This window comes from Anolis sagrei, chromosome 8 (assembly GCF_037176765.1).
Source record: "Anolis sagrei isolate rAnoSag1 chromosome 8, rAnoSag1.mat, whole genome shotgun sequence".
In the NCBI taxonomy this organism is placed as follows: Eukaryota; Metazoa; Chordata; class Lepidosauria; order Squamata; family Dactyloidae; genus Anolis; species Anolis sagrei.
The window spans coordinates 7889413-7915047 of record NC_090028.1 but is presented as its reverse complement, the minus strand read 5'-3'; the positions used below and the strand labels follow the sequence as shown (position 1 = coordinate 7915047).

Sequence of the window (25635 nt, the reverse complement as noted above, 5' to 3'; positions counted from 1 at the left end):
TAAGGCGACCAAGACCGTCTCGGTACCATGTCCCGGTCTGAAGCCAGACTGTGCCGGATCCAGATAATCCGTGTCTCTCAAGAATACCTGGAGTTGTGAGGCCACCACGCTTTCCATGACTTTGCCCAAAAAGGGAAGATTGGAAACAGGCCGAAAGTTGTCAAATTTAGTGGGGTCCAGTGATGGTTTCTTCAACAGCGGCTTTATAATAGCCTGTTTTAGGCTCGCTGGAATCGTGCCTTCCCGAAGGGAGGCATTAACCACCACCGTTACCCACTCAGCCAATCCCCCTCTGGCCTCTTTCAGAAGCCAGGATGGGCAGGGGTCTAGGATGGACGTGGTGGGCCTCATTCCTCCAAGTATCTTGTCCACATCCTCGGGTTTCACAAGCTGAAAAGAATCCATCAAAATAGGACAAGCAGGTGCTTGTGTCACATCCACAGAGACTGCATTTAATGTGGCGTCCAGCCCAGAACGGATCAAAGCGACTTTGTCTGCGAAGAACCGAGCAAATGCTTCACAGCGCGTGTCCGAGTTGTCAGGGCTCCCACCTGAGGTAGGGGGAGTTAAAAGGCCTCTGACAATCCGAAACAACTCCGCCGGACGGTTTTTTGCAGACGCAATAGTAGCCGCAAAGAAAGTTTTCTTTGCGGCTTTTATTGCCGCGGCATATGCCCTTAAGAAGGACACAAACCGTGCTCGATTTGGCTCGCTTGGATCCGAGCGCCACACGCTCTCTAGTTCCCTCTTCCTTCGCTTCATCGCTGCCAGCTCCTCAGTGAACCAAGGAGCTGGTTTAGCTCGGTTACTTGAGAGGGGACGTTCCGGAGCGATCCTGTCAATTGCCCTGGTCATCTCCCCATTCCAGAGAGCGACCAAGGCCTCGACATGGTCACCTACCGAGGTGGCGGGAAAATCCCCAAGAGCCGTCAGGAATCCGTTCGGATCCATAAGCCTCCTGGGGCGGACCATCTTAATGGGTCCTCCACCTTTGCGGAGGTTAGGGGGCGCAGTGAGCCTAAATCTGATCAGGAAGTGGTCGGTCCATGGCAACGGAGAGATGGACAACTCCTCCACACCGCCACCTTGCTCCCATCCCTGGCAGAAAACCAAGTCCAATGTGTGTCCAGCACAGTGGGTGGGGCCAGTTATTTGTTGGGACAGCCCCATGGTTGCCATGGCAGACATGAAGTCCTGAGCCGCTCCTGAGAGGGCCGTCTCGGCATGGATGTTGAAGTCCCCCAGCACAAGAAGCCGTTGGGACTCCACCACCAGGCTCGAGACCACCCCCGCTAGCTCAGGCAGGGAGACTGTAGCGCAGCGAGGTGGACGGTACACTACAAGAATCCCTATTCTGTCCCGGTCACCCACCCTCAGGTGGACGCATTCGAAATTTGTGGTCTGCGGGATGGGGCTCCTGGTCAGATGGATGGAATCTCTGTAGACCACTGCGACCCCGCCTCCCCGTCCTCCGGCTCTTGGTTGGTGTTGCACGGAGAAACCTGGAGGACAGAGCTGGGAGAGGTTTACGCCCCCCGCTTCATCCAACCAGGTCTCCGTGATGCACGCCAGATCTGCCCGCTCCTCCAGGATTAAATCCTGGATCCAAGATGTTTTTCCGTTGACAGACCTGGCGTTCAACAACACCACCTTCAAGCCAGAGGGCCCGCTCACCTGGTTACACCAATTTACCTTAGGAGACCGGTTGGGGGTTGTTAATATGGATGAGCGGTCCGAATTAGGCCGAATTCGAGGTCTCCTTTTCCCGCATCTCCTCCTTCCCACCACGACCTCTATGGGGGCCCCTCGGCTCGTGGAACTCCTCCCCTCCTCCATGCCGCAATCTAATGCCAAGGTCTTACTTCCAGCTGTATTCGTTGTTTGACTTTCCGGTCTTAGCCAGTCTCCCTTCCTCCCCACTACCCCCCTCCCCACCTCATTTTTATTTATAGGGTCCCACCCACCTCCCCCCCTATCCGTCACACCATATAATAGTAATAGGGAAAACACACAGAGGGGGATGGGGGACCACATAGATAACAGCAGCACAAGGCGGTGTTGGGTGTTCTGGCCACACCACTAGAGTAGTTCGTAAAGTGCACAGTACAAGCTAGATCTAAAGTGCAATCGCTATAGTACCTAAAGTGCCATAGTTAAAGTGCAATAGCTAAGGTGCGGCACGGAGGGCTGGGAGGGGGCGAAAGTGCTAATGCGGTTGGCGGTCCGGCAGGCGCCTTAAAGTGCTCTTATCATAAAGTGCTGTAGCTCAACCAAATATGTCCGGAATGTACAAGCTGGTATATGAGGACTGAGGTGATGATCAGTTCACTTAAAGCTAATTATGACCCAGATGGAGTCTCAAGACGGTCAACGTGAAGCGGATGGGGCTTCCGGGGATGGTAACTCGGCATGGGCCGGCTCGCCTAAAGGTCTACACAAGGCTAGCAAAAGGTCTACACAATGATCTGCACAGGAATTACACAGAGAGCTGCACAACGGAGGCCACCACAGTGTTAGGTCTGCACAGAAAGGCCCAAAAAGGTCAGCACAAGATGTCTTCAATGATAGCGCGTCAGCAGAGGAGGCCGTGGATCCGTCGCTCCACAACGACCCTGCGGGCAGTTGCCGTGGCCTGATGAAAATGGCGGCGGCAGTGGAGGCGGGTCCCAGCGGTGGCGACTCACCAGCCGGATGTAGTGGCCGCGGCCTAGTAGAGGCTGATGGCGGCAGCTCCGGCAGTGGCTGAGGCGGCCCGGCGATGGAAGCGGGCTTCTGCGGCGATGGTTGGTTAAACAGCAGATGGGCTCCTTCAGCAGCGTTCGGCAATGGGACGAAGCGGGGCCCCGTGGCTTGAAAAAGGCGGCGGCAGTGGAGGTGGGCTTCCACAATGATGACTCACCCACAGGCTGCAACGTCCGCGGCCTATTTCAGTGTTCCTTGTTGTGAATATTCTCACTGTTTGTCCTATACCGGATCAAACCACTGATCTCCAGTCTTCCACTACTGGCGATCCTAAAACCCCCTCTGTTAGATCCTTTTTAACTCAAGCAATCTAACTAGGTTTCACCTTCAGCTCCCTTGCTGAAGAAATATTCACAAATATTAAGAACTAACTGAATCTATACTGCTTCACTCCACAGAGCCCCTAATTGACTCTGCCCTCTTCTCAGGGTCTCATCCTCCTGACTAAACTACTTTTCCAGAGTCCTATCTGACTCTGCTCCTCCTCTCAGGGTCTCATCCTCCTGACTGAACTACTTTTCCAGAGTCCTATCTGACTCTGCTCCTCCTCTCAGGGTCTCATCCTCCTGACTGAAAATTAACTGTCACTTTCAAACCTTTTTCTCCTTAAGCTCCGCCCACCTCCTCTTCTGCCTTGTCACCATGGCAACCTATCTCTCACAGCTAGGCCACGGCAACCAATGTAAAACATAAATACAGTTTAAACACAGTATAATAAACACTTTATAATAAACACATCTCTACAGGAGGATTATGAGAAGAGTAAAATTGATTGATTATAAGAAAACTAACTAACTAAATAAATAAATACATAAAATTTGAAAAGGGGAGAGTCACATATGGCAGAAAAAGAAATGGAAGGATCCAAAATTAACCAGGGGTCTCTCCCTGAAGTTAAGGAAAATTAGAAGACACAGTTTTATGACCGTTTGGAAACAAAAAGGAAGTCATTTTTTAACCTGTTTTGTCTTATATGCAAGTGTGTAGGGGTGATAGTTAGTGTAGTGTGTAGAGGTATGTATGTTTCGGTGTAGATGTGATACCTGTTGAAACTGTACCCTTCCCCCCCCCTCCCCCTTTCCTCCCCCTCTCCTCCTGTCTTTTTAATGTATTTTGAAAACTTAATAAAGATCATTTTTAAAAAAAGATTATTATTATTATTATTATTATTATTATTATTATTATTTCATGCCCGGAAGTCCCCTGTTTTCTGAGCGTTCATCTTTATGTACTATCCTGATTTTAGAGTTTTTTTAAATACTGGTAGTCAGTTAAAACGTCTCAAACAGAGCATGCCTCCAGGCAACAGAAGCCAGGCTACCTCTCTGCAGATACCCTCACTGATTGACTTTGCAGCTTCATGGCTACTCAATGCTATCCAAGCTTGTTAATTGCAACATCCACACTTGCTTTAAACAGACAAGGGTTCTTTCTTCCACCCTGGACATGCCACAGGTATGTATATGGCAGCCATCTCCTGCCATGCATTGCTGTGGCCCAGTCTGTGTATATGTGCTATGTGAGTGTATATATTTGTGTATATGTGTATATACATGTGTTTGTGTATATATATGTGGTTTTGTGCATGTATTGTAATGTATTTTTTAATTTTTGGCTTTTAAATTTTCTTCTGCTGTGTTTTTCAGTGTTTTTATGAGTGGCGGTCACGCGTTGGCCTGATACATGTCTTGTGTCCAAATTTGGTGTCAATTCATTCAGTAGTTTTTGAGTTATGTTAATCCCACAAATGAACAATACATTTTTATTTATATAGACTAGCTGTCCCCTGTCACGTGTTGCTGTGGCCCAGTCTGTGTATATGTGTTTTGTGTGTGTATATGTGTGTGTATATATATATATCTGTGTATATATGTGTATTTGCATATATATATATATATATATATATATATATATGGGGGTGTATATATATGTGTGTATATCTTTGTGTATTTATATGTGTACATGCATATTGTGTATGTGTGTGTATATATTTGTGTATATATGTGTGTATATATTTGTGTATTTGTGTGTTTATATGTGTATATGTGTGTGCTTGTCTATATGCATATTTGTGTGTTTATATGTATGTATGAATGTGGATATGTATATGTGTGTGCATGTATGTATGTGTATGTATGTATTTGTGTATGTTTGTGCAAATATATACATGTGTGTGTGAATATGTGCATATGTATATGAGTGTATGTGTGGATGTATATATGGTGTATTTTTGGGGGGTTTTAGTCTGTTCAGCTGTAGTTTTGTGAGTGTGTGTGTTTATGGGTGATGGACACTCATTGGACTGTTAGGTGTGTTGTGTCCAAATTTCGTGTCAATTCGTCCAATGGTTTTTGAGTTATGTTAATCCCACAAATGAACATTACATTTTATTTATATAGCTACATATATATACACACACACATACGCCAATTGCTTCACTGCCAACAGAACCTTTGAGGATGCCATTAGCAGATGCAGGTGAAATGTCAGGAGAGTATGCTGCTAAAACATGGCCATACAACCTGAAAACCTCACAGCAACCCAATGGAAGAATGGATTCAAATGCAACTTTAACATTAGGAATAACCTAATTGTAAGAGCTGTTTGGCAGTGGAACATGCTGCTTTAGAGTCTAGTGGAGTCTCCTTCTCTGCGGGTCTGTATGGCCATCTGTCAGGAGTGCTTTGACTGTGTTTCCCTTCATAGAATCATAGAATCAAAGAGTTGGAAGAGACCTCGTGGGCCATCCAGTCCAACCCCATTCTGCCAAGAAGCAGGAATATTGCATTCAAATCACCCCTGACAGATGGCCATCCAGCCTCTGTTTAAAAGCTTCCAAAGAAGGAACCTCCACCACACTCTGGGGCAGAGAGTTCCACTGCTGAACAGCTCTCACAGTCAGGAAGTTCTTCCTCGTGTTCAGATGGAATCTCTTGTAGTTTGAAGCCGTTGTTCCGCGTCCTAGTCTCCAAGGAAGCAGAAAACAAGCTTGCTCCCTCCTCCTCCCTGTGGCTTCCTCTCACATATTTATACAAGGCTATCATATCTCCTCTCAGCCTTCTCTTCTTCAGGCTAAACATGCCTAGCTCCTTAAGCTGCTCCTCATAGGGCTTGTTCTCCAGACCCTTGATCATTTGAGTCATAGCAGGTGCGGTATGGACCGGATGACTCTTGTGAACCAACTCGAAGGTTCTTTGAGTCTATAGCAGATGCCGTGGGGTATATTTCAAAGTAAGGCCAAGGCAAACCACCTCTGGGTATTCCCTACGCAATGCATGGGATTGCCATCAATCAAATAGGCAACCCGAAGACACGAGCGAAGGCAGACACAAATGTGCACATACATTGCTACATAACAATGCAGCAGATGATGCCGTGGGAGAGAACGTCATCAGAGATGTTGTTACATACCGTACTATATATGTAAATACCCGAATTGTGCAAGTATCACGTGGTACTATCAAATAGGTGTTTAACACCTTCATATCTGTCAACTGCGTGCAATACAATAAGTAATAATTGCAACTGATATTCTGATAAAGATGCGATATGTTGTTATTATTGCGTGCCTTCAAGTAGTTCCTGGAATTCCGACCTCATTTGGAATTGCTGTTCTAGGAGGGAGGGGGGAAATGGGGAGGAGGGTATGCCTAATGGGACTGAGGAGAGTGGTATGGCAAGTACAGAGGATGGAGAAATGGACTCGACTACAGTGCGGGAGGTTCAGAACGTCTGTGAAGAGCCCACAAGTAGCAACACGTTTGTGGGGTTCTCTGGCACAGTGGGGATCCGGCTGAGTCTTGGGGAGTTATGGGTCTGGATAGAAGATGGAGAGACTGGAGGGATAAGCAAAGGGCTTCAGCTGAAAGGAGGTCTGGTGGGGCGTTGTCTGATTCCAGTTCTGAGGAGGAATTGGGGCAAGGGGTTTCAGCTGGTAACAGGGTGTCAGCTGGTTCCAGTTCAGAGGATGATTTGTAAATAAAAGTGGGGTTGGGAGATGGGGTTCCTTGCAGTCGGTAAGGTGTTGGTGGGTATTTGTGTGTCCCTGAGAGCTGTTTGGGAAGATGTGTTTGGGAAAACTTCTGTGGATGTAAGTTTAATCCGGATTATAATTATAATATATATAATATTATAATTATAATCCGGATTAAACTTACGTCCACAGAAGTCTTCCCAAACATTATAATTATAATATAATTATAATTATTATAATAATATAATAATAATATAATAATAATATTATATCTATGGCTACGGGGGTTTTCTCTGGACTGCCTTTGTGTTGATCTTATGCATTAGCTGATGCACTGCCGTTCTTCGTTTTGGCTCTGTGTATGACCTGGACTGGATTATCGTGTTTGCTGCCTTCTCCCTCCTCAATCTGGATTGGATTCGCGACGACGACTATGCCATGTTTGGACTGACTTCAGTAGACGACTTCGGCCTTACCGTTCGACCCTTCATATTCACTGACATCCTGCTGCGGATTGGAGTGCCTTTTTTTCCTGTTGATTGCATAGCTTTAAGTTTAAACCGGATTATATTCCTGTTTAATCTGGGTTATTTTCCAGGTCCTGTTTTTTGGGTTAACTGTGGGTAATACTGTGTTTTACACTGAAGAATAAGTGTTTTGAGCCTTTTTGGTTTGTTTTTGGACTCTCTTGGTTGTGAACTAAGAAACTTTACTTTTACTAAATACTGGTCTGGCGCTTTAAGGGATCTGTCTTGCAACAAAAGTACTTACAAAACTGAAGTTTTCATGGTGAAAACTAGGGGATTCGTGACAGGTTTGGTCCAGATCCATCATTGTTTGAGTCCACAGTGCTCTCTTGATGTAGGTGAACTACAACCCCCAAAACTCAAGGTCAATGCCCACCAAACCCAGTATTTTCTGTTGGTCAGGGGAGTCCAGTGTGCCAAGTTTGGTTCAATTCTATCATCGGTGGAGTTCAGAATGCTCTTTGATTGTAGGTGGACTATAAATCCCAGCAACTACAATTCCCAAATGACAAATCAATCCCCCCAACCCTACCAGTATTCAAATTTGGGCATATCGGGTATTACGTCGGAATATATCATATTACCATAATTGTATGTGGCCAATATCCGGTGGTCCTCTTGGCTACTCCCAGGGTTGTGACGGCCTGGCGCGCATACTCCTCCGCAGAAGGCACGAAGAGGCTCTCTTTGGAGAAGAGGCTGATGTGCTTGATCATTTTGGTGTGGATGAAGCCGGGAATCAAGCTCTGAACAAAGATGCCCTTGGGAGCGTACTCGTAATAAAGCGCTCGGCTGAAATGGTCCAGATACGCCTATCAAAGGGAAAGACAGGCAGATCAGCTTCCCTGAGACAAACACATGTCTTTGTGACTCAAGTAGAGGTGCATCTACACTATAAAATTAATGCAGTTTGGCACCACTTAAACTGCCATGGCTCAAAGCAATGGAATCCTGGAAGTTGTAGTTAAATAAGGCAGCAGTGGCCTTTGGCAGGAGGCCCAAGACCTTGTAAAACTGAAACTCTCACAATTCCAAAGCACCGAGCTATCGGAGTTAAAGTAGTATCGAACTGCATTATTTTTATTCCAGTGTAGATGCACCCAAGGACAGTCAACACACTTCACAACAAAATCCTACACAGTGAATATTAAGGGAAAGGCGGTAGGCGGGGTCATGCACACCAAAGGAGAGAGTTAGGAACACTGGGATGCCTGTGGTAGAGGAGAAACAGAAAATTTGGGAAAAGAAAGGGAGTGAAGCAGCTTGAATTGCTGCTAGGTGATGAAGGGAGGAACGAAAGAGATAAAAGAAGGGAAAGGAAAGGAGGAGGAAGAAAAGGAAGGTGAGAGGAGAAAGGGAAGGGGAAAAGGTATGAGGGAAGGAAAGAAAGAAAGAAGAAGGAAAGAAAGGGGGGAAAGGAAGGAAGGGAGGGAGGGAGGGATGAAGACAAAGGAATGGAGGGAAGGAAAAAAGAAAGAAGGAGAGGGCAGAAAAAAGGGATGAAGAAAGGAAGGAAGAAAGAAAAATTAGGAGAGGAAAGAAAGAATGAAGAAAGGGAAGAAAAATAAAGGGAAGGAAGAAGAAATGAAAAATAAAGAGAAGGAAGAAGAAAAAAAGAAGGGAAGGAAGGAAGGGAAGGGAAGGAGATAAAGTAAAGGAGGAAAGGTATGAGGGAGCGAAGGAAGGAAGGAAGGAAGGAAGGAAGGAAGGAAGGAAGGAAGGAAGGAAGGAAGGGGAGAAAAAAAGGAAGGAAGGAAGGAAAGAAGGAAGGAAGAAAAACAAAGGAATGGAGGGAAGGAAACAAAGAGAAAGAAGGAGAGGGCAGAAAGAAGGGACAAAGAAAGGAAGGAAGGAAGGAAGAAAAATTAGGAGAGAAAAGAAAGAATGAAGAAAGGGAAGAAAAAAATGGAAGGAAAAAGAAATGATGAAAAGGACAGAAGAAAAAAGAAGGGAGTGAAGGAAAGAAAGAAAGGGAAAGAGACAAAGGAAAGGGGAAAAGGTATGCATTGAGGGAAGAAAGAAGAGATGAAAAAAGGAAGAAACAAAAATTAGGAGAGGAAAGAAAGAACGAAGAAAGGGAAGGAAAAATAAAGGAAAGGAAGAAGAAATGATGTAAAGGACAGAAAGAAGGAAAGAAAGGGAAAGAGAGAAAGGAAAGGGGGAAAGGTATGAATTGGGGAAGCAAAGAAAGAGAAAGAAGGAGAGGGAAGAAAGAAGGGATGAATAAAGAAAGGAAGAAAAATCAGGGGAAGAAAGAAGAATGAAAAAGGGAGGGAAAAAATAAAAGGAAGGAAGAAGAAATTATGTAAAAAATGGAAGAAAAAGAAGGGAAGGAAGGGGAGAAAGAAAGAAAGAAAGAAAGAAAGAAAGAAAGAAAGGGAAATAAAGGAATGGAGGGAAGAAAAGAAAGGAAAGGAGAAAGAAGGAGAGAGAAGAAAGAAGAGATGAAGAAAGAACCGAAGACTGAAAAATTAGGGGAGAAAGGAAAGAAAAAGAAGTAGAGGGAAGAAAGAAGGGATGAATAAAGGAAGAAAGAAAAATAAGGAGAGGAAAGAAAGAACAAAAAAAGGGAAGGAAAAATAAAGGAAAGGAAGAAGAAATGATGTAAAGGTAAGAAGGAAGGAAAGAAAGGGAAGGAGAGAAAGGAAAGGGGGAAAGGTATGAATTGAGGAACGCAAAGAAAGAGAAAGAAGGAGAGGGAAGAAAGAAGGGATGAATAAAGGAAGAAAGAAAAATAAGGAGAGGAAAGAAAGAACAAAAAAGGGAAGGAAAAATAAAGGAAAGGAAGAAGAAATGATGTAAAGGACAGAAGGAAGGAAAGAAAGGGAAGGAGAGAAAAGGAAGGAGAGAAAGGAAAGGGGGAAAGGTATGAGGGAAGGAAAGAAAGAAAGAAGAAGAAGGAAAGGAAGGGGGGAGAGAGAGAGAGAAAGAAAGAAAGAAAGAAAGAAAGAAAGAAAGATGGGAAGAAAGGAAGGAAGGAAGACAAAGGAATGGGGGGAAGGAAACAAAAGAAAGAAAGAGAAAGGAGAGGGCAAAAAGAAGGAAGGAAGGAAGAAAGAAAAATTAGAAGAGGAAAGAAAAAATGAAGAAAGGGAAGAAAAATAAAAGGAAGGAAGAAGAAATGATGTAAAGGACAGAAGGAAGGAAAGAAAGGGAAGGAGAGAAAGTAAAGGAGAGAAGGTATGAGGGAGGGAAGGAAGGAAGGAATGAAGGAGGAAAAGAAGGAGAGAGAAAAGGAAGGAAGGAAGGAAGGAAGGAAGGAAGAAAAACAAAGGAATGGAGAGAAGGAAAGATAAAGAAGGAGAGGGCAGAAAGAAGGGACGAAGGAAGAAAGGAAGAAAGAAAAATTAGGAGAGAAAAGAAAGAATGAAGAAAGGGAAGAAAAATAAAGGGAAGGAGGAAGAGATGATGTAAAGGACAGAAGGAAGGAAAAGAAGGGAAGGAAGGAAAGAAAGGGAAGGAGAGAAAGGAAAGGGGAAAAGGTATGAATTGAGGAACGCAAAGAAAGAGAAAGAAGGAAGGGGAAGAAAGAAGGAGGGATAAATAAAGGAAGAAAGAAAAATCAGGGGAAGAAAGAGGAATGAAAAAAGGGAAGGGAGGAAAACATAAAGGGAGGAGAGAGAAAGAACTGACTGAGAAAGGGAAGTAAGGAAGAAAAAGAAGGGAAGGAAAGAAGGAAAGAAAAAAGGAAGATCTGCAAAGAAAATGCATGGGAAATCAAATCCGTGGATACAATGGCGCGGATACAATGGCGGCTCGCTCACCTTGGAGGCGGAGTAGGCGGTCATTTCGGGAGAGGGGTGGATGCAGCTCAGCGAAGACACGTTCACGATGGCGCCCTTCTTGCGCTGCACCATCCCCGGCAACACGAGGTGCACCATCATGTTCGCTGCCCCGACGTTCACATTGATCAAGTCCCAAATGTGCTGCTCGCTCAGGGTGGTGAAGCAGCCCAAGTGGAAAACCCCGGCGTTGTTCACCAGGATGCCGATCTCTTTGCCTTCCAGGGCTTTCGCGATGGACGGGTAAACCTCGCGGCCGTGGCTGAAGTCCGCCACCACGATCGTTGTCTCGATCTGGTGAGATTCCTCCAGATCTTTGGCCACCGCTTCCAGTTTCTCCCGATTTCGGCTGATTAAGATGACGTTCACCCCGCAGCTTGCCAACTCGTCGGCATAGGCTTTGCCGATGCCTGAAGTGCAACCTGAAATAAACCAAGACAGTAATGAAACTCCGAGAAACTCAATGGAGGTTATCAGGGAGCTGTGGGACAGGCATCTGTCAGGAAGGCTTAGATTGGGTTTTTTTACATTACAGAATGGGGTTGGACTATGGCCATCTGTTAAGAGGGGTTGGGTCGTGTTTCCTTGCATAGCTGAATGGGTTTCGACTATGGCCATCTGTCAGTATGGCTTAGATTGTGTTTTCTTACATTGTGGAATGGGAGTGGACTATGGCCATCTGTCAGGAGGGTTTGGGTTGTGTTTTCTTACATTGCTGAATGGGATTGGACTATGGCCATCTGTCGGGAGGGCTTGGGTTGTGTTTACTTGCATAGCTGAATGGGTTTCAACTATGGCCATCTGTCAGTATGGCTTAGATTGTGTTTTCTTACATAGCCAAATGGGAATAGACTATGGCCATCTGTCAGGAGGGCTTAGATTGTTTTTTCTTACATAGCCAAATGCGGATAGACTATGGCCATCTGTCAGAAAGGCTTGGATTGTGTTTTCTTACACTGAAGAATGGGTTGGACTATGGCCATCTGTTAAGAGGGCTTGGGTTGTGTTTTCTTGCATAGCTGAATGGGTTTCGACTATGGCCATCTGTCAGTAGGGCTTGGATTGTGTTTTCTTACATTGTGGAATGGGGTTGGGCTATGGCTATCTGTCAGGAAGACTTGGATTATGTTTTCTTACATTGTGGAATGGGGATAGACTATGGCCATCTGTCAGGAGGGCTTGGGTTGTGTTTTCTTACATGGTTGAATGGGGTTGGACTATGGTCATCTGTCAGGGGGGGTTGGGTTGTGTTCTCTTACATGGCCAAATGCGTTTCAACTATGGCCATCTGTCAGAAAGGTTTGGATTGTGTTTTCTTACATTGTGGAATGGGTTTGGACTATGGCTATCTGTTGTTGTTGTTGTTGTTGTTGTTGTTATTATTATTATTATTATTATTATTATCTTATGCAACACAGGCAGCCCCCATGTTACAAAAAAAGTTTGTTCTTAAGTTGAATTTATATGTAAGTCGGAAGTGTAACTCCAGCCATACACACAAACACACACACACATATTATATATATATATATCTCACACACACACACACACACACATACATATTTATATAAACTAGCTGTCCCCTGCCACGCGTTGCTGTGGCCCTGTGTATATGTGTTTTGTGTGTTTATATATTTGTGTATATATGTGTTTTTGCATGTATGTATGTGTATATAGATATATATATTGTGCATGCGTTGTAATATATTTTTGTTGGTTTTTTGGCTTTTTAAGTTTCATCTGTTGTGTTTTTCAGTGTTTTTATGAGTGATGCTCACTCATTGGTCTAATAGGTGTATTGTGTCCTGATTTGGTGTCAATTCGTCCAGTGGGATTTGAATTACGTTAATCCCACAAACTAACATTACATTTTTATTTATATATAAATTATTATTATTATTATTATTATTATTATTATTATTATTATTATCCTATGCAATACAGGCAGTCTGCGCACACACACAGACACATATACATACATAACAATAAAATGAATTATTATTTAATATTATGATTATCCTGCGCAATACAGGCAGTCCTCAAGTTACGAACAAGATGGGTTCTGTAGGTTTGTTCTTAAGTTGAGTTTGTATGTAAGTCAGAACAGGTACATTTTAAAGTGTAACTCCAGCCATATATATATAAGCTTTGGATATCATAGTGTGCTGGGACGGCTGTACCAGGAGCTCCAACTTCTTTTCCTTTCTATTGAGTGTTTGCATGTATTCCAAAGTTCCAGGCATTTTGCAATAAGGTGGCTTCCCTCGGTTTGCAATCATAGGGCCAATGACCCATCAATTATCATTATGTTCTTTAGTTCTGCCCCTTTTTCTGGGTTAAGGAGGGGAAAAATGGACCTCTAGTTCAGTTCACACAAAGAAGTCTTTCATACAGGATGTGAATCAGTTCCACCTGTAGAAAGCTTCGTCTTTTATGGCTTTGCTGGGGGGATCCAGTCCCATGGCTCTACAGAGAACTACAGCATAGCCTTTGTTGGGGAATTTAGTTCCACAACTCTACAGCCAGCCTTCGCTGGGAATTGAAAGCCTTCTTTCCTCTTGGAAATCTACTAAAGGAATCTGTTTGGTAAGGACCACTCGCGACAGCCATAATGCAATGTAGGGGCCCACACCAACAGAGCTTAAGTTAGATTACCCAGGGAGAGGTGAAGGATTTCCCTTGTAGAAGGAAGAAACAGTTTATGAAGAACGTTGCCTGTCCCTTGTGGACAAGATTTAAGCAAGCCACCAGTTGATTCAAAGCCTTGAAGTATTTGTTTGATTTATTGAAGATTTAAGCAACAATAAAAACTTTGTTGAACTTTCTAAGTCTTTAAAACAGTGTTTCTCAACCTGGGGGTCAGGACCCCTGGAGGGGTCACAAGAGGGTGCCAGAGGGGTCGCCAAAGACCACCAGAAAACACAGTACTTTGTTGATTATGGAGGAAGTTTGGCCCAATTCTATCGTTGGTGAAGATCAGAATATTCTTTGATTGTAGGTGAACTATAAATCCCAGCAACTACAACTCCCAAATGTCAAGGTGTATTTTCCTCAAACTCCACCAATGTTCACATTTGGGCATATTGAATATTCATGCCAAGTTTGGTTCAGATCCATCATTGTTTGAGTCTACAGTGCTCTCTGGAAGTAGGTGAACTACAACTCCAAAATTAAAGGTCAATGCCCACCAAACCCTTCCAGTATTTTCTGTTGGTCGTGGGAGTTCTGTGTGCCAAGTTTGGTTCAATTCCATTGCTGGTAGAGTTCAGAATGTTCTTTGATTGGAGGTGAACTATAAATCCCAGCAACTACAACTCCCAAATGTCAAGGTGTATTTTCCTCAAACTCCACCAATGTTCACATTTGGTCATATTGAATATTCATGCCAAGTTTGGTTCAGATCCATCATTGTTTGAGTCTACAGTGCTCTCTGGATGTAGGTGAACTACAACTCCAAAATTAAAGGTCAATGCCCACCAAACCCTTCCAGTATTTTCTGTTGGTCGTGGGAGTTCTGTGTGCCAAGTTTGGTTGAATTCCATTGCTGGTAGAGTTCAGAATGCTCTTTGATTGGAGGTGAACTATAAATCCCATCAACTGCAACTCCCAAATGACAAAATCACACCCCCCCCCCCCCACCCCACCAGTATTCAAATTTGGGCATATTGGGTATTTGTGCCAAATTTGGTCCAGTGAATGAAAATACATCCTGCATATCGGATATTTACATAACAATTCATAATAGTAGCAAAACGACAGTTATGAAGTAACAACGAAAATAATTTTATGGTTGGGGGTCACCACAACATGTGGACCTGTATTAAGGGGTCGCGGCATTAGGAAGATTGAGAACCACTGCTTTAAAGGAACTTTGTGTGGGGAAATTATTATTATTATTATTATTATTATTATTATTATTATTAACTTTATTTGTACCCCGCTAGCATCTCCCGCAGGACTCGATGCGGCTTACACAGGCCGAAGCCTCAAAACACAATACAATAAAAACATAACACAATACTAAACAAAGCAAAACAAAGCAATCAAGCAAAATAACAACAATAACTACCTCAAGACACAATTAAAACTGGTTCGGCCGGCGCAGTGGGGTACAGGGATTAAAATGCTGAGATGGCAGGAGGAACATGGATTAAAAGGTGCGGTGTGCAGTAACATCTGTTGTGCTAAAGTGCTTCTAGGATTTGGAAAGGGGAAATTCCTAATCTGGGAAGGCACATCGGAACACCATCACCATGACCGCATCACCATCTATGAACCCACGCGCTCGTTACGGTCATCTGGAGAGGCCCTGCTCGTGATCCCACCCACGTCGCAAGCGCGCTTGGTGGGGACACGTGACAGGGCCTTTTCTGTGGCGGCCCCCCGACTTTGGAACGCCCTCCCAAAAGATCTCAGACAGGCCCCCACTCTAGCCGTTTTCAGAAGGAACCTAAAAACTTGGCTGTTCCGTTGTGCCTTCCCAGACTAGGAATCCCCACCCCAAGTCCTAGTAGCACCTTAGCATAACAAATTGTCACTGCACATCGCACTTTTAACCCTACGTGCCTCCTGCCATTCAGCACTTTTAACCCTTGTACCCCATTGCGCCGGCCGAACCAGTTTTTAATAATGTCCTGATGTACTGTCTTTGTTGTTATTCTGCTTATTGCCTGATTTGCTTAGTATTGTGGTGTTATGTTATTTTGCTTATTGTTTGATTTGCCTTGTTGTTGTGATGTTATACTTTCTACTGTATTGTGTTTGAGGCTTCGGCCTGTGTAAGCCGCATCGAGTCCTCCGGGAGATGCTAGCGGGGTACAAATAAAGTTAATAATAATAATAATAATAATAATAATAATAATAACAGCCAGGTTTTTAGGTTCCTTCTGAAAACTGCTAAAGTAGGGGCCTGTCGGAGATCTTTTGGAAGGGCATTCCAAAGTTGGGGGGCCGCCACAGAGAAGGCCCTGTCCCGTGTCCCCACCAAACGTGCTTGCGACGTGGGTGGGATCACGAGCAGGGCCTCCCCAGATGACCGGAGCGAGCGTGTGGGTTCGTAGATGGAGATGCGGTCACGCAGGTAGGGTGGTCCCAAACCGTTTAGGGCTTTGTAGGTGAGCACCTGCACCTTGAATTGGGCTCAGAAAATAAATGGCAGCCAGTGGAGCTCCTTAAACAGAGGGGTAGACCTCTCTTGATAATGGGCCCCGGTTAACATCCTGGCTGCTGCCCGCTGGACAATTGAAGTTTCCGAGCCGTCTTCAAGGGCAGCCCCACGTAGAGCACATTGCAGTAATCCATTCTAGAGGTGACCAAGGCGTGGACCACCCCGGCCAGATCTGCCTTCACGAGGTACGGTCGCAGCTGGCGCACAAGTCTCAGTTGCGCAAAGGCCCTCCCGGATACCGCCGACACCTGAGCCTCAAGTGTAAGCGAAGAATCCAAGAGGACACCCAAACTGCGGACCTGTGACTTCAGGGGGAGTGTAACCCCGTCCAGCACAGGTTGCCACCCTATACCCCGATCCGGTTTACGATCGACCAGGAGGACCTCTGTCTTGTCGGGATTGATCTTCAGCTTGTTCTTCCTCATCCAGATCGACACAGCGGCCAGGCACTCTCAGCCGAGGCACCCCTGGCTGTCCCGTTGGGCATTCAGAAAACACGTCCTGTCTACAGACTCTTTCACCAGCCCAGCGCATGACAGCACACATAAGGAAGGGTGAATATAGGATAGCCTAGGGAAGGGATCTCTCACCTGTGACGATGGCCCATTTCCCGTACAGCTTGACGAAATCGGCCTTTCTGAGCAGCCTGGGAACGAAATGCACCCGGATCAAAGTGTAAGCATCGCCCAGGAGAGAGAGGCAGGTCTTGGCTATATAGAACGCCCCAACAAGAGCCAAGGTCTCGATGTACGAGCTGCAGGAGCGTCCAATCTCCCGGAGCAGGAGGGGAAAGCTGTCCACCGCAGCCATGCCAATCGGGTCTCTGGAAGAGAGAAAGCACAAGTAGCAAAAACATATAAAATGTCCCAACTACTGCAATTCAGTATATGGACGGCCCCAATTCATCCTCTGCAGGCGAAATGTCAGGAGAGAATGCTGCTGGAACATGGCTATACAGCTTGGAAAACCCACAGCAACCCAGTGATCCCAGCCATGAAAGCCTTCGACGACACAAACTTGGTCTCAATATACATTTTAAGTCGAAAAGGAGCTTGCATTTGCATTATGCATTAACTTAGCATAGGATTCTGCCCTTCCCAGTTGACTCAGGCAAAAGCAGAGCCTTTTCCTAGATTATCGGTTTTCCTTATTATATTAACTTTTGCCATCTTGACTCCCCTTTGATGTTTTTTCATCTGTTTACATTTTGATTTGTGAAATGATCATAGAATCACAGAATCATAGAATCATAGAGTTGGAAGAGACCTCATGGGCCATCCAGTCCAACCCCATTCTGCCAAGAAGCAGGAATATTGCATTCAAATCACCCCTGACAGATGGCCATCCAGCCTCTGCTTAAAAGCTTCCAAAGAAGGAGCCTCCACCACACTCCGGGGCAGAGAGTTCCACTGCTGAACAGCTCTCACAGTCAGGAAGTTCTTCCTCGTGTTCAGATGGAATCTCCTCTCTTGTAGTTTGAAGCCATTGTTCCGCGTCCTAGTCTCCAAGGAAGCAGAAAACAAGCTTGCTCCCTCCTCCCTGTGGCTTCCTCTCACATATTTATACATGGCTATCATATCTCCTCTCAGCCTTCTCTTCTTCAGGCTAAACATGCCCAGTTCCTTAAGCCGCTCCTCATAGGGGATGTTCTCCAGACCTTTGATCATTTGAGTCGCCCTCCTCTGGACACATTCCAGCTTGTCAATATCTCTCTTGAATTGTGGTGCCCAGAATTGGACACAATATTCCAGGTGTGGTCTTAACCAAAGCGGAATAGAGCATGGGGAGCATGACTTCCCTAGATCTAGACACTATGCTCCTCTTGATGCAGGCCAAAATCCCATTGGCTTTTTTTGCTGCCACATCACATTTTTGGCTCATGTTTAACTTGTTGTCCACGAGGACTCCAAGATCTTTTTCACACGTACTGCTCTCAAGCCAGGCATTGTCCCCCATTCTGTATCTTTGCATTTCATTTTTTCTGCCAAAGTGGAGTATCTTGCATTTGTCCCCGTTGAACTTCATTTTGTTAGTTTTGGCCATTCATCTCTCTAATCTGTCAAGATCGTTTTGAATCCTGCTCCTGTCCTCTGGAGTATTGGCTATCCCTCCCAATTTGGTGTCGTCTGCAAACTTGATGATCCTGCCTTCGAGCCCTTCATCTAAGTCATTAATAAAGATGTTGAACAGGACCGGGCCCAGGACGGAACCCTGCGGCACTCCACTTGTCACTTCTTTCCAAGATGAAGAGGAAGCATTAGTGAGCACTCTCTGTGTTCGTCCACTTAACCAATTACAGATCCACCTCACCGTAGTTTTGCCTAGCCCACATTGGACTAGTTTCCTTGCCAGAAGGTCATGGGGGACCTTGTCGAAGGCCTTCCTGAAATCCAGGTACGCTACATCCATGGCATTCCCGCATCTACCCAGCTTGTAACTCTATCGAAAAAAGAGATCAGATGAGTCTGGCACGACTTGTTTTTGATAAATTTGTTGGGGTGCAGCCTGGGTGTGAACCTGAACCTGAACCTAATTCTCTGATTGTATTTCCTGATGCTACTGAAAATGTATTTTTCCCTGATGCTAATGAAAATGTTGATTCTGAGGTCAGTGTAGAAGAAACTCCTGCAGGCTTGGAAGGCTTGGAAAGTGAAACTACACATTCTGATGAGAATGTTTCAGAGCCAAGCGGTGATAGCTCTCTAGAGAATTTAACACCTGGGATCCTTAATGAGGATAGAAGAGGACAGATTTGGAAGAAAAGGGAGTGAATCGCAGAGTCTGCGAAGGTCAACCAGATTAAGAGAAAAAGAAACAAAGGCTTTAAAGCCTGGAGGCGTGTCATGAAACAGTTTTTTTTTTGGCTTTAAGTGCCTCTCGCCGGGTTGACTCGTTAGATCAGGCATCGTTTAGACTGAGGCATTACCTTGGCAGATTTCCTGTTTCCCGTGGCCTGCATCCCAAGAGGCTTCTAGTGCTCCAAGTACGGTTAGTGGATTGCTAACAGGTTTCAGGTTGTTACAGTGTTGCTTTTGGTTTTTGATCTAGTTCATGGATATTGCTGATTGCTGTGGCTTTTTGACTTTGCATTTTCCTCTATTTTGTAACCATTTTTCATCAATAAAAAGGGATTGTTTTTTCCCACAGTCGAGTGTGGTGGATTGTTATCTTAGGGTCTCGTTTCCTGCTCTGGGTTGAAACAAAATCCATGTTGACTATTAGCGATGACTGCATTCATTTCTAAGTGTTTGCAGACCACTTCCTTAACAATCCAGAATCTTGCCTGGTATCAACGTGAGGCTAACCGAACATCGGTAATTGTTTGGGTCATCCTTTTTTCCCTTCTTGAAGATTGGGACCACATTGGCCCTCCTCCAATCTGCTGGAACTTCTCCCGTTCTCCAAGAACTCTCAAAGATGGTTGCCAATGGTTCCGAAATGACTTCCGCTTGTTCCATCTTGACTCCCCTTTGATGTTTTTTCATCTGTTTACGTTTTGATTTGTGAAATGTTCCATCTGTCAACTATACATTCCTAACGCATTCAGGACTCTATCAACAATATTTATTCGGTTTTCCATTGAGGATGAAATAAAATGAATCACAGAACAGGAAGGGACTCTCAAAGGCCATCCAAACCAATCCCTTCTAAAATACAGGGAAACACAATCAAATCTTTCCTGGCAGATGGCCATTCAGCCTCTCCTTGAAAAACTCCAGAAAAGGAGACTCCAGTGGACCTCCAAGCAGCGATGTAGAATAATAACAACAACAATGGGTTGTTGTAGGTTTTCCGGACTATATGGCCATGTTCTAGAGGCATTTTCTCCTGACGTTTCGCCTGCATCTATGGCAAACATCCTCAAAGGTAGTGAGGTCACTACCTCTTGCCATAGATGCAGGCGAAACGTCAGGAGAAAATGCCTCTAGAACATGGCCATATAGCCCAGAAAACCTACAACAACCCAGTGATTCCGGCCATGAAAGCCTTCGACAATACAATAACAACAATAATAATAATAGTATTTCTTACCCACCTTTCGTTGTGGCTCGTGGTGCGTTACAGCCTAACGTATTCCACTGTCGGAATTCACGCTCAGCACTCAAGCCTTTCACATCAAGAAACTAATCTGTTTACTATTGTGCCTTCTCTTATTATCTCTAATAAGCACCTACAGCATCCCAAACACACCCATGTATATATGTGTAGATGGGTGTGTATTTATGGTATGTATGTGTGTGTGACCTTGAAGGAGCTGGGGGTGGTGACAGCCGACAGGGAGCATGGGCTGGTCCATGAGGTCACGAAGAGTCGGAGACGATTGAACGAATGAACAACAATGTGTGTGTATATACGTATATATATATATGTGTATGTGTATATGTGTGTGTGTATCTATATAAATAAAAACATAATGTTCGTTTGTGGGATTAACATAACTCAAAAACCACTGGATGAATCGACACCAAATTTGGACACAATACACCTATCAGGCCAATGTATGTCCTTCACTCAAAAAAATGATTTTGTCATTTGGGAGTTGTAGTTGCTGGGATTTATAGTTCACCTACAATCAAAGAGCACTCTCAACCCCACCAACGATGGAATTGGACCTAACTTTGCACACAGATCTCCAATGACCAACTGAACATACTGGAAGGGTTGGGAGGAGGTTTGACCTTGGTTTATAGAAGTTGTAGTTCACCTATATCAAGAGACTACTGTGAACACAGACTATAATGGATCTGGACCAAACTTGGCACGCATACCCAACAATATGCCCAAATTTGAGGGGAATTGACCTGGACATTTGGGACTTGTAGTTGCTGGCATTTTTAGTTCACCTACAATCAAAGGGCTCTCTTTGAACCCCACCAACAATGGAATTGGACCTAACTTGGCACACAGATCTCCAATGACCAACTGAACATACTGGAGGGGGTGGGAGGAGATTTGACCTTAGTTTATGGAAGTTGTAGTTCACCTATATCCAGATCCTACTGTGAACTCAAACTATTATGGATCTGGACCAAACTTGGCACGCATACCCAATAATATGCCCAAATTTGGGGGGCATTGACCTGGATATTTGGGAGTTGTAGTTACTGGGATGTGTAGTCCACCTACAATCAAAGAGTACTCTGAACTTCACCAGTGATGGAATTGGCCTAACTTGGCACACAGATCTCCCATGACCAACTGACCATACCGGAGGGGTTGGGGGGAGGTTTGACCTTGATTAATGGAAGTTGTAGTTCACCTATATCAAGAAGCTACTGTGAACACATACTATGATGGATCTGGACCAAACTTGGCACGCATACCCAATAATATGCCCAAATTTGAATACCGGTGGGGTTTAGGGGAAATTGATCTTAACTTTTGAAAGTTGCAGTTCCTAGGATTTATAGTTCCTTTACAATCAAAGAGTACTCTGAATTCCACCAATGATGGACCTGGACCTAACTTGGCACACAGAACCCCTATGACCCACGGAACCCCTATGGCCCACTGAATATACTGGAGGGGCTTAAGGGGGAATTGACCTTGATTTGTGGGAGTTGTAGTTCACCTACATCCAGAGAAACTGTGACCGCTACCAACAATAGGCTGGGACCAAACTTGGCACACAGAACCCCCAGGACCAACTGACCCCCCTGGAGGGGTTTGACAGGAACAGACCCACCATGGTGGGACTTGTAGTTCACTCTGCTGCCAGAGAGCATACCGAACCCGACTAATGGCGTATCTGGAGCAAACTTGGCACAAATGCCCAACATGACCAAGTTTAAGTATTGATGGAGTCTGAGGGGGTTAACCTGGCATGATGTGAGTTGTAGTTCACCCACAACCTGATACATTTTCTTAATGGGACCATTCATAAAATTTTAATAAATGAATGTTTCAAATAACCCGGGCATCACCAGGTACCCAACTTAGTATGTGTGTGTGTGTATGTATGTATGTATTTGTGTGTATACACACACACACACACACACACACACACTAGGTTGGGTACCCGGTGATGCCCAGGTTATTTGAAACATTCATATATATATATGTGTGTGTGTGTGTGTGTGTGTATAAAAACACACACACACACAAATAAATAAATAAATACACTTTCAGTAGTTTATAATTCTAGAGGGAAAAGCCCAGCTATTTTTCTAAAATATATATCCTAGTGTCCCATTAGCAGGACTACAATAGCCAGGAGGCATGGAGAAATTGTAACAAAAACTTTATGTAATTTTTGCAACTCAGTGCTTGCACAAGGTATTTAAGTACATTGCTCTGCCGGACGATACTTTTATAGGACCTTCCATAAAACTGCAGTTTAAGATGTAATTTACAACGCTCGTGAAATCATAATTATAATTTATCCTTCAATATAAAAGCATTGCACTCAGCCTTCAAATAATCCCTGCAGTTACCGTTAGCAGTTAAAGATGTATTCATTTTGTATGCATGTGTATTATTTAGTAGAAGAGATATTCTATTGTAATGTATGACATTATATTATAGTACATATTATTATTATTCTTATTATAGTATATTTTAATACTACACATATAATAGATATAAAATATTATAAAATATAGGTATAAAATAATATTACACACATATGATATACATATAAAATATTAATATATGGGGGTTCCAAAAGTTACCATATATAGGGAAATTGTAGCTTTATTTTCAAAATATTCATGACAAAATGCTACAATACATTTAAATATATGTATAATCCAAAATATAATATAAAATGTATATAATAGAATATACATTTGTTGATTTTTTCCTATGTATGGAGATTTTTGGGATACTCTGTATTATATAGTATAATATTATATTGCATATTTATATATCGTATTATTATATTTTAAGATATTGTACTATTTAGACTATCATATGTGTGTGTGTGTGTGTGTGTGTGTGTGTGGTCTTTATATATATTTACTATACATATAATATGAATACGAAATATTACATAATATAAATAATATGATAGGCTATATAATACAATCTTATAATCTAACATATATTTATAGACTTTACATATTATATTTACTATTTATATGCATGTCATATGAATATGCAATATTATGCAATATAAACTATATAAATATATATGTGTGTGTTAGTCTGTATAATACAATATCTATCTTCTAATATAAATATGATATTTATAGACTTTACACAGTATATTTACTATATCTATGCATATAATATGAATATGCAATATTATGCAAAATAAACTATGTTAGTCTATATAATACAATATCTATCTTATAATATAAATATAATATTTATAGACTTTACATATTATATTTACTATATCTATGCATATAATATGAATATGCAATATTATGCAATATAAACTATGTTAGCCTATATAATACAATATCTTATAATATAAATATAATACTTATAGACTTTACATATTATATTTACTATATATATATGCATACAATATGAATATGCAATATTATGCAATATAAATTATATATATGTTAGTCTATATAATACAATATCTATCTTATAATATAAACATATTTATAGACTTTACATTTTATATTGACTATATATATGCATGTCATATGAATATGCAATATTATGCAATATAAACTATATAAATATATATATATGTTAGTCTATATAATACAATATCTATCTTATAAATATATTTATAGATTTTACATTTTATATTGACTATATATATGCATGTCATATGAATATGCAATATTATGCAATATAAATTATATATATGTTAGTCTATATAATACAATATCTATCTTATAATATAAATATAATATTTATAGACTTTACATATTGTATTTACTATATATAAGCATATAATATGAATATGCAATATTATGCAATATAAACTATATATCTATATATATAGATAGATAGATATATGTTAGTCTATATAATACAATATCTATCTTATTATATATATATATATATATATATATATATATATATATATATATAATGGTATTTACTATGTAGACATATAATATGAATATGCAATATTATATGATATACAGAATATACTATATGATAGCCTATATAATACAATCTTATAACCTAAAATATATTTATAGACTTTACATATTATATTTACTGTATATATATATATATATATATATATGCATGTCATATGAATATGCAATAATTATGCAATATAAATTATATATATATGTGTGTGTTAGTCTATATAATACAATATCTATCTTATAATATAAATATAATATTTATAGACTTTACATATTGTATTTACTATATATAAGCATATAATATGAATATGCAATATTATGCAATATAAACTATATATCTATATATATAGATAGATAGATATATGTTAGTCTATATAATACAATATCTATCTTATTATATATATATATATATATATATATAATGGTATTTACTATGTAGACATATAATATGAATATGCAATATTATATGATTTACAGAATATACTATATGATAGCCTATATAATACAATCTTATAACCTAAAATATATTTATAGACTTTACATATTATATTTACTGTATATATATATATATATATATATGCATGTCATATGAATATGCAATAATTATGCAATATAAATTATATATATATGTGTGTGTTAGTCTATATAATACAATATCTATCTTATAATATACATATAATATTTATAGACTTTACATATTATATTTACTATATATATATATATATATGCATATAATATGAATATGCAATATTATGCAATATTATATATATATATAATACAATATCTATCTTATAATATAAATATATTATATATATAACATAGTATTTACTATGTAGACATAGAATGTGAATATGCAATATTATATAATAATATAAATAATATAGTCTATGATTCTAATATATATATAGGAATAGAATGGAGGAGGGGGAAATGCACATTTTTCCTAAAAAGTTAGCAAACAATTCCCATTTTGCATTTATTTTACCTTTTAAGCTGGTAGCTTTTGCATCAGTTGCAAACTCCAAAGTTTTCTGATGCTTGGCCCTATTTCTGTTTTGCAAAGTCTTTCCTTGCCATTGCTTAAGCCTGGAAGGAAACTCCTCTCCATTCTGCAACCTTAACCTCCTTGCTGTGAGGAAGAGAGAAAAAATATGGAAAGTGGACTTTTTCAAACGCCCTGCAAAACCAATGGACAGATGACCGGTCCAATCCATAAATACCAATCCAGGTTTTTGTACCGACCTGCTTTAGCTGTTGCCCTGGATTTTGACAGGTCCTGAACGCGGTGTAGAACAAAAAGATCGTGTCATCATATTCTCTCTCGTCTATATATTATCTAAACATATCTAGATAATGTTGAGAATTAAAACCTAATCTGTAATCTTAATAAACTTACACTGAGGCATTAATTTATTTTTTATTTGTAATAAGCGCTAATATG

The 25635-nt window shown here is 41.7% G+C and overlaps 1 protein-coding gene across 1 annotated transcript in view; it reads right to left on the bottom strand.

Annotated features, from left to right (window-relative positions):
- Window positions 1-25338, bottom strand: part of HSDL1 (hydroxysteroid dehydrogenase like 1) — a 33000-nt gene extending 7662 nt beyond the window's left edge. The window contains exons 1-4 of the mRNA XM_060788288.2: window positions 25180-25338; window positions 16782-17014; window positions 11007-11446; window positions 7827-8054 (exon numbers count right to left, since the gene is read on the bottom strand). Of these exons, the coding sequence (XP_060644271.2) occupies window positions 7827-8054; window positions 11007-11446; window positions 16782-17001 (888 nt within the window). The 5' untranslated portion in view covers window positions 17002-17014; window positions 25180-25338. The remainder of the gene's footprint in view (window positions 1-7826; window positions 8055-11006; window positions 11447-16781; window positions 17015-25179) is intronic.
- Window positions 25339-25635: the final 297 nt, after the last annotated feature.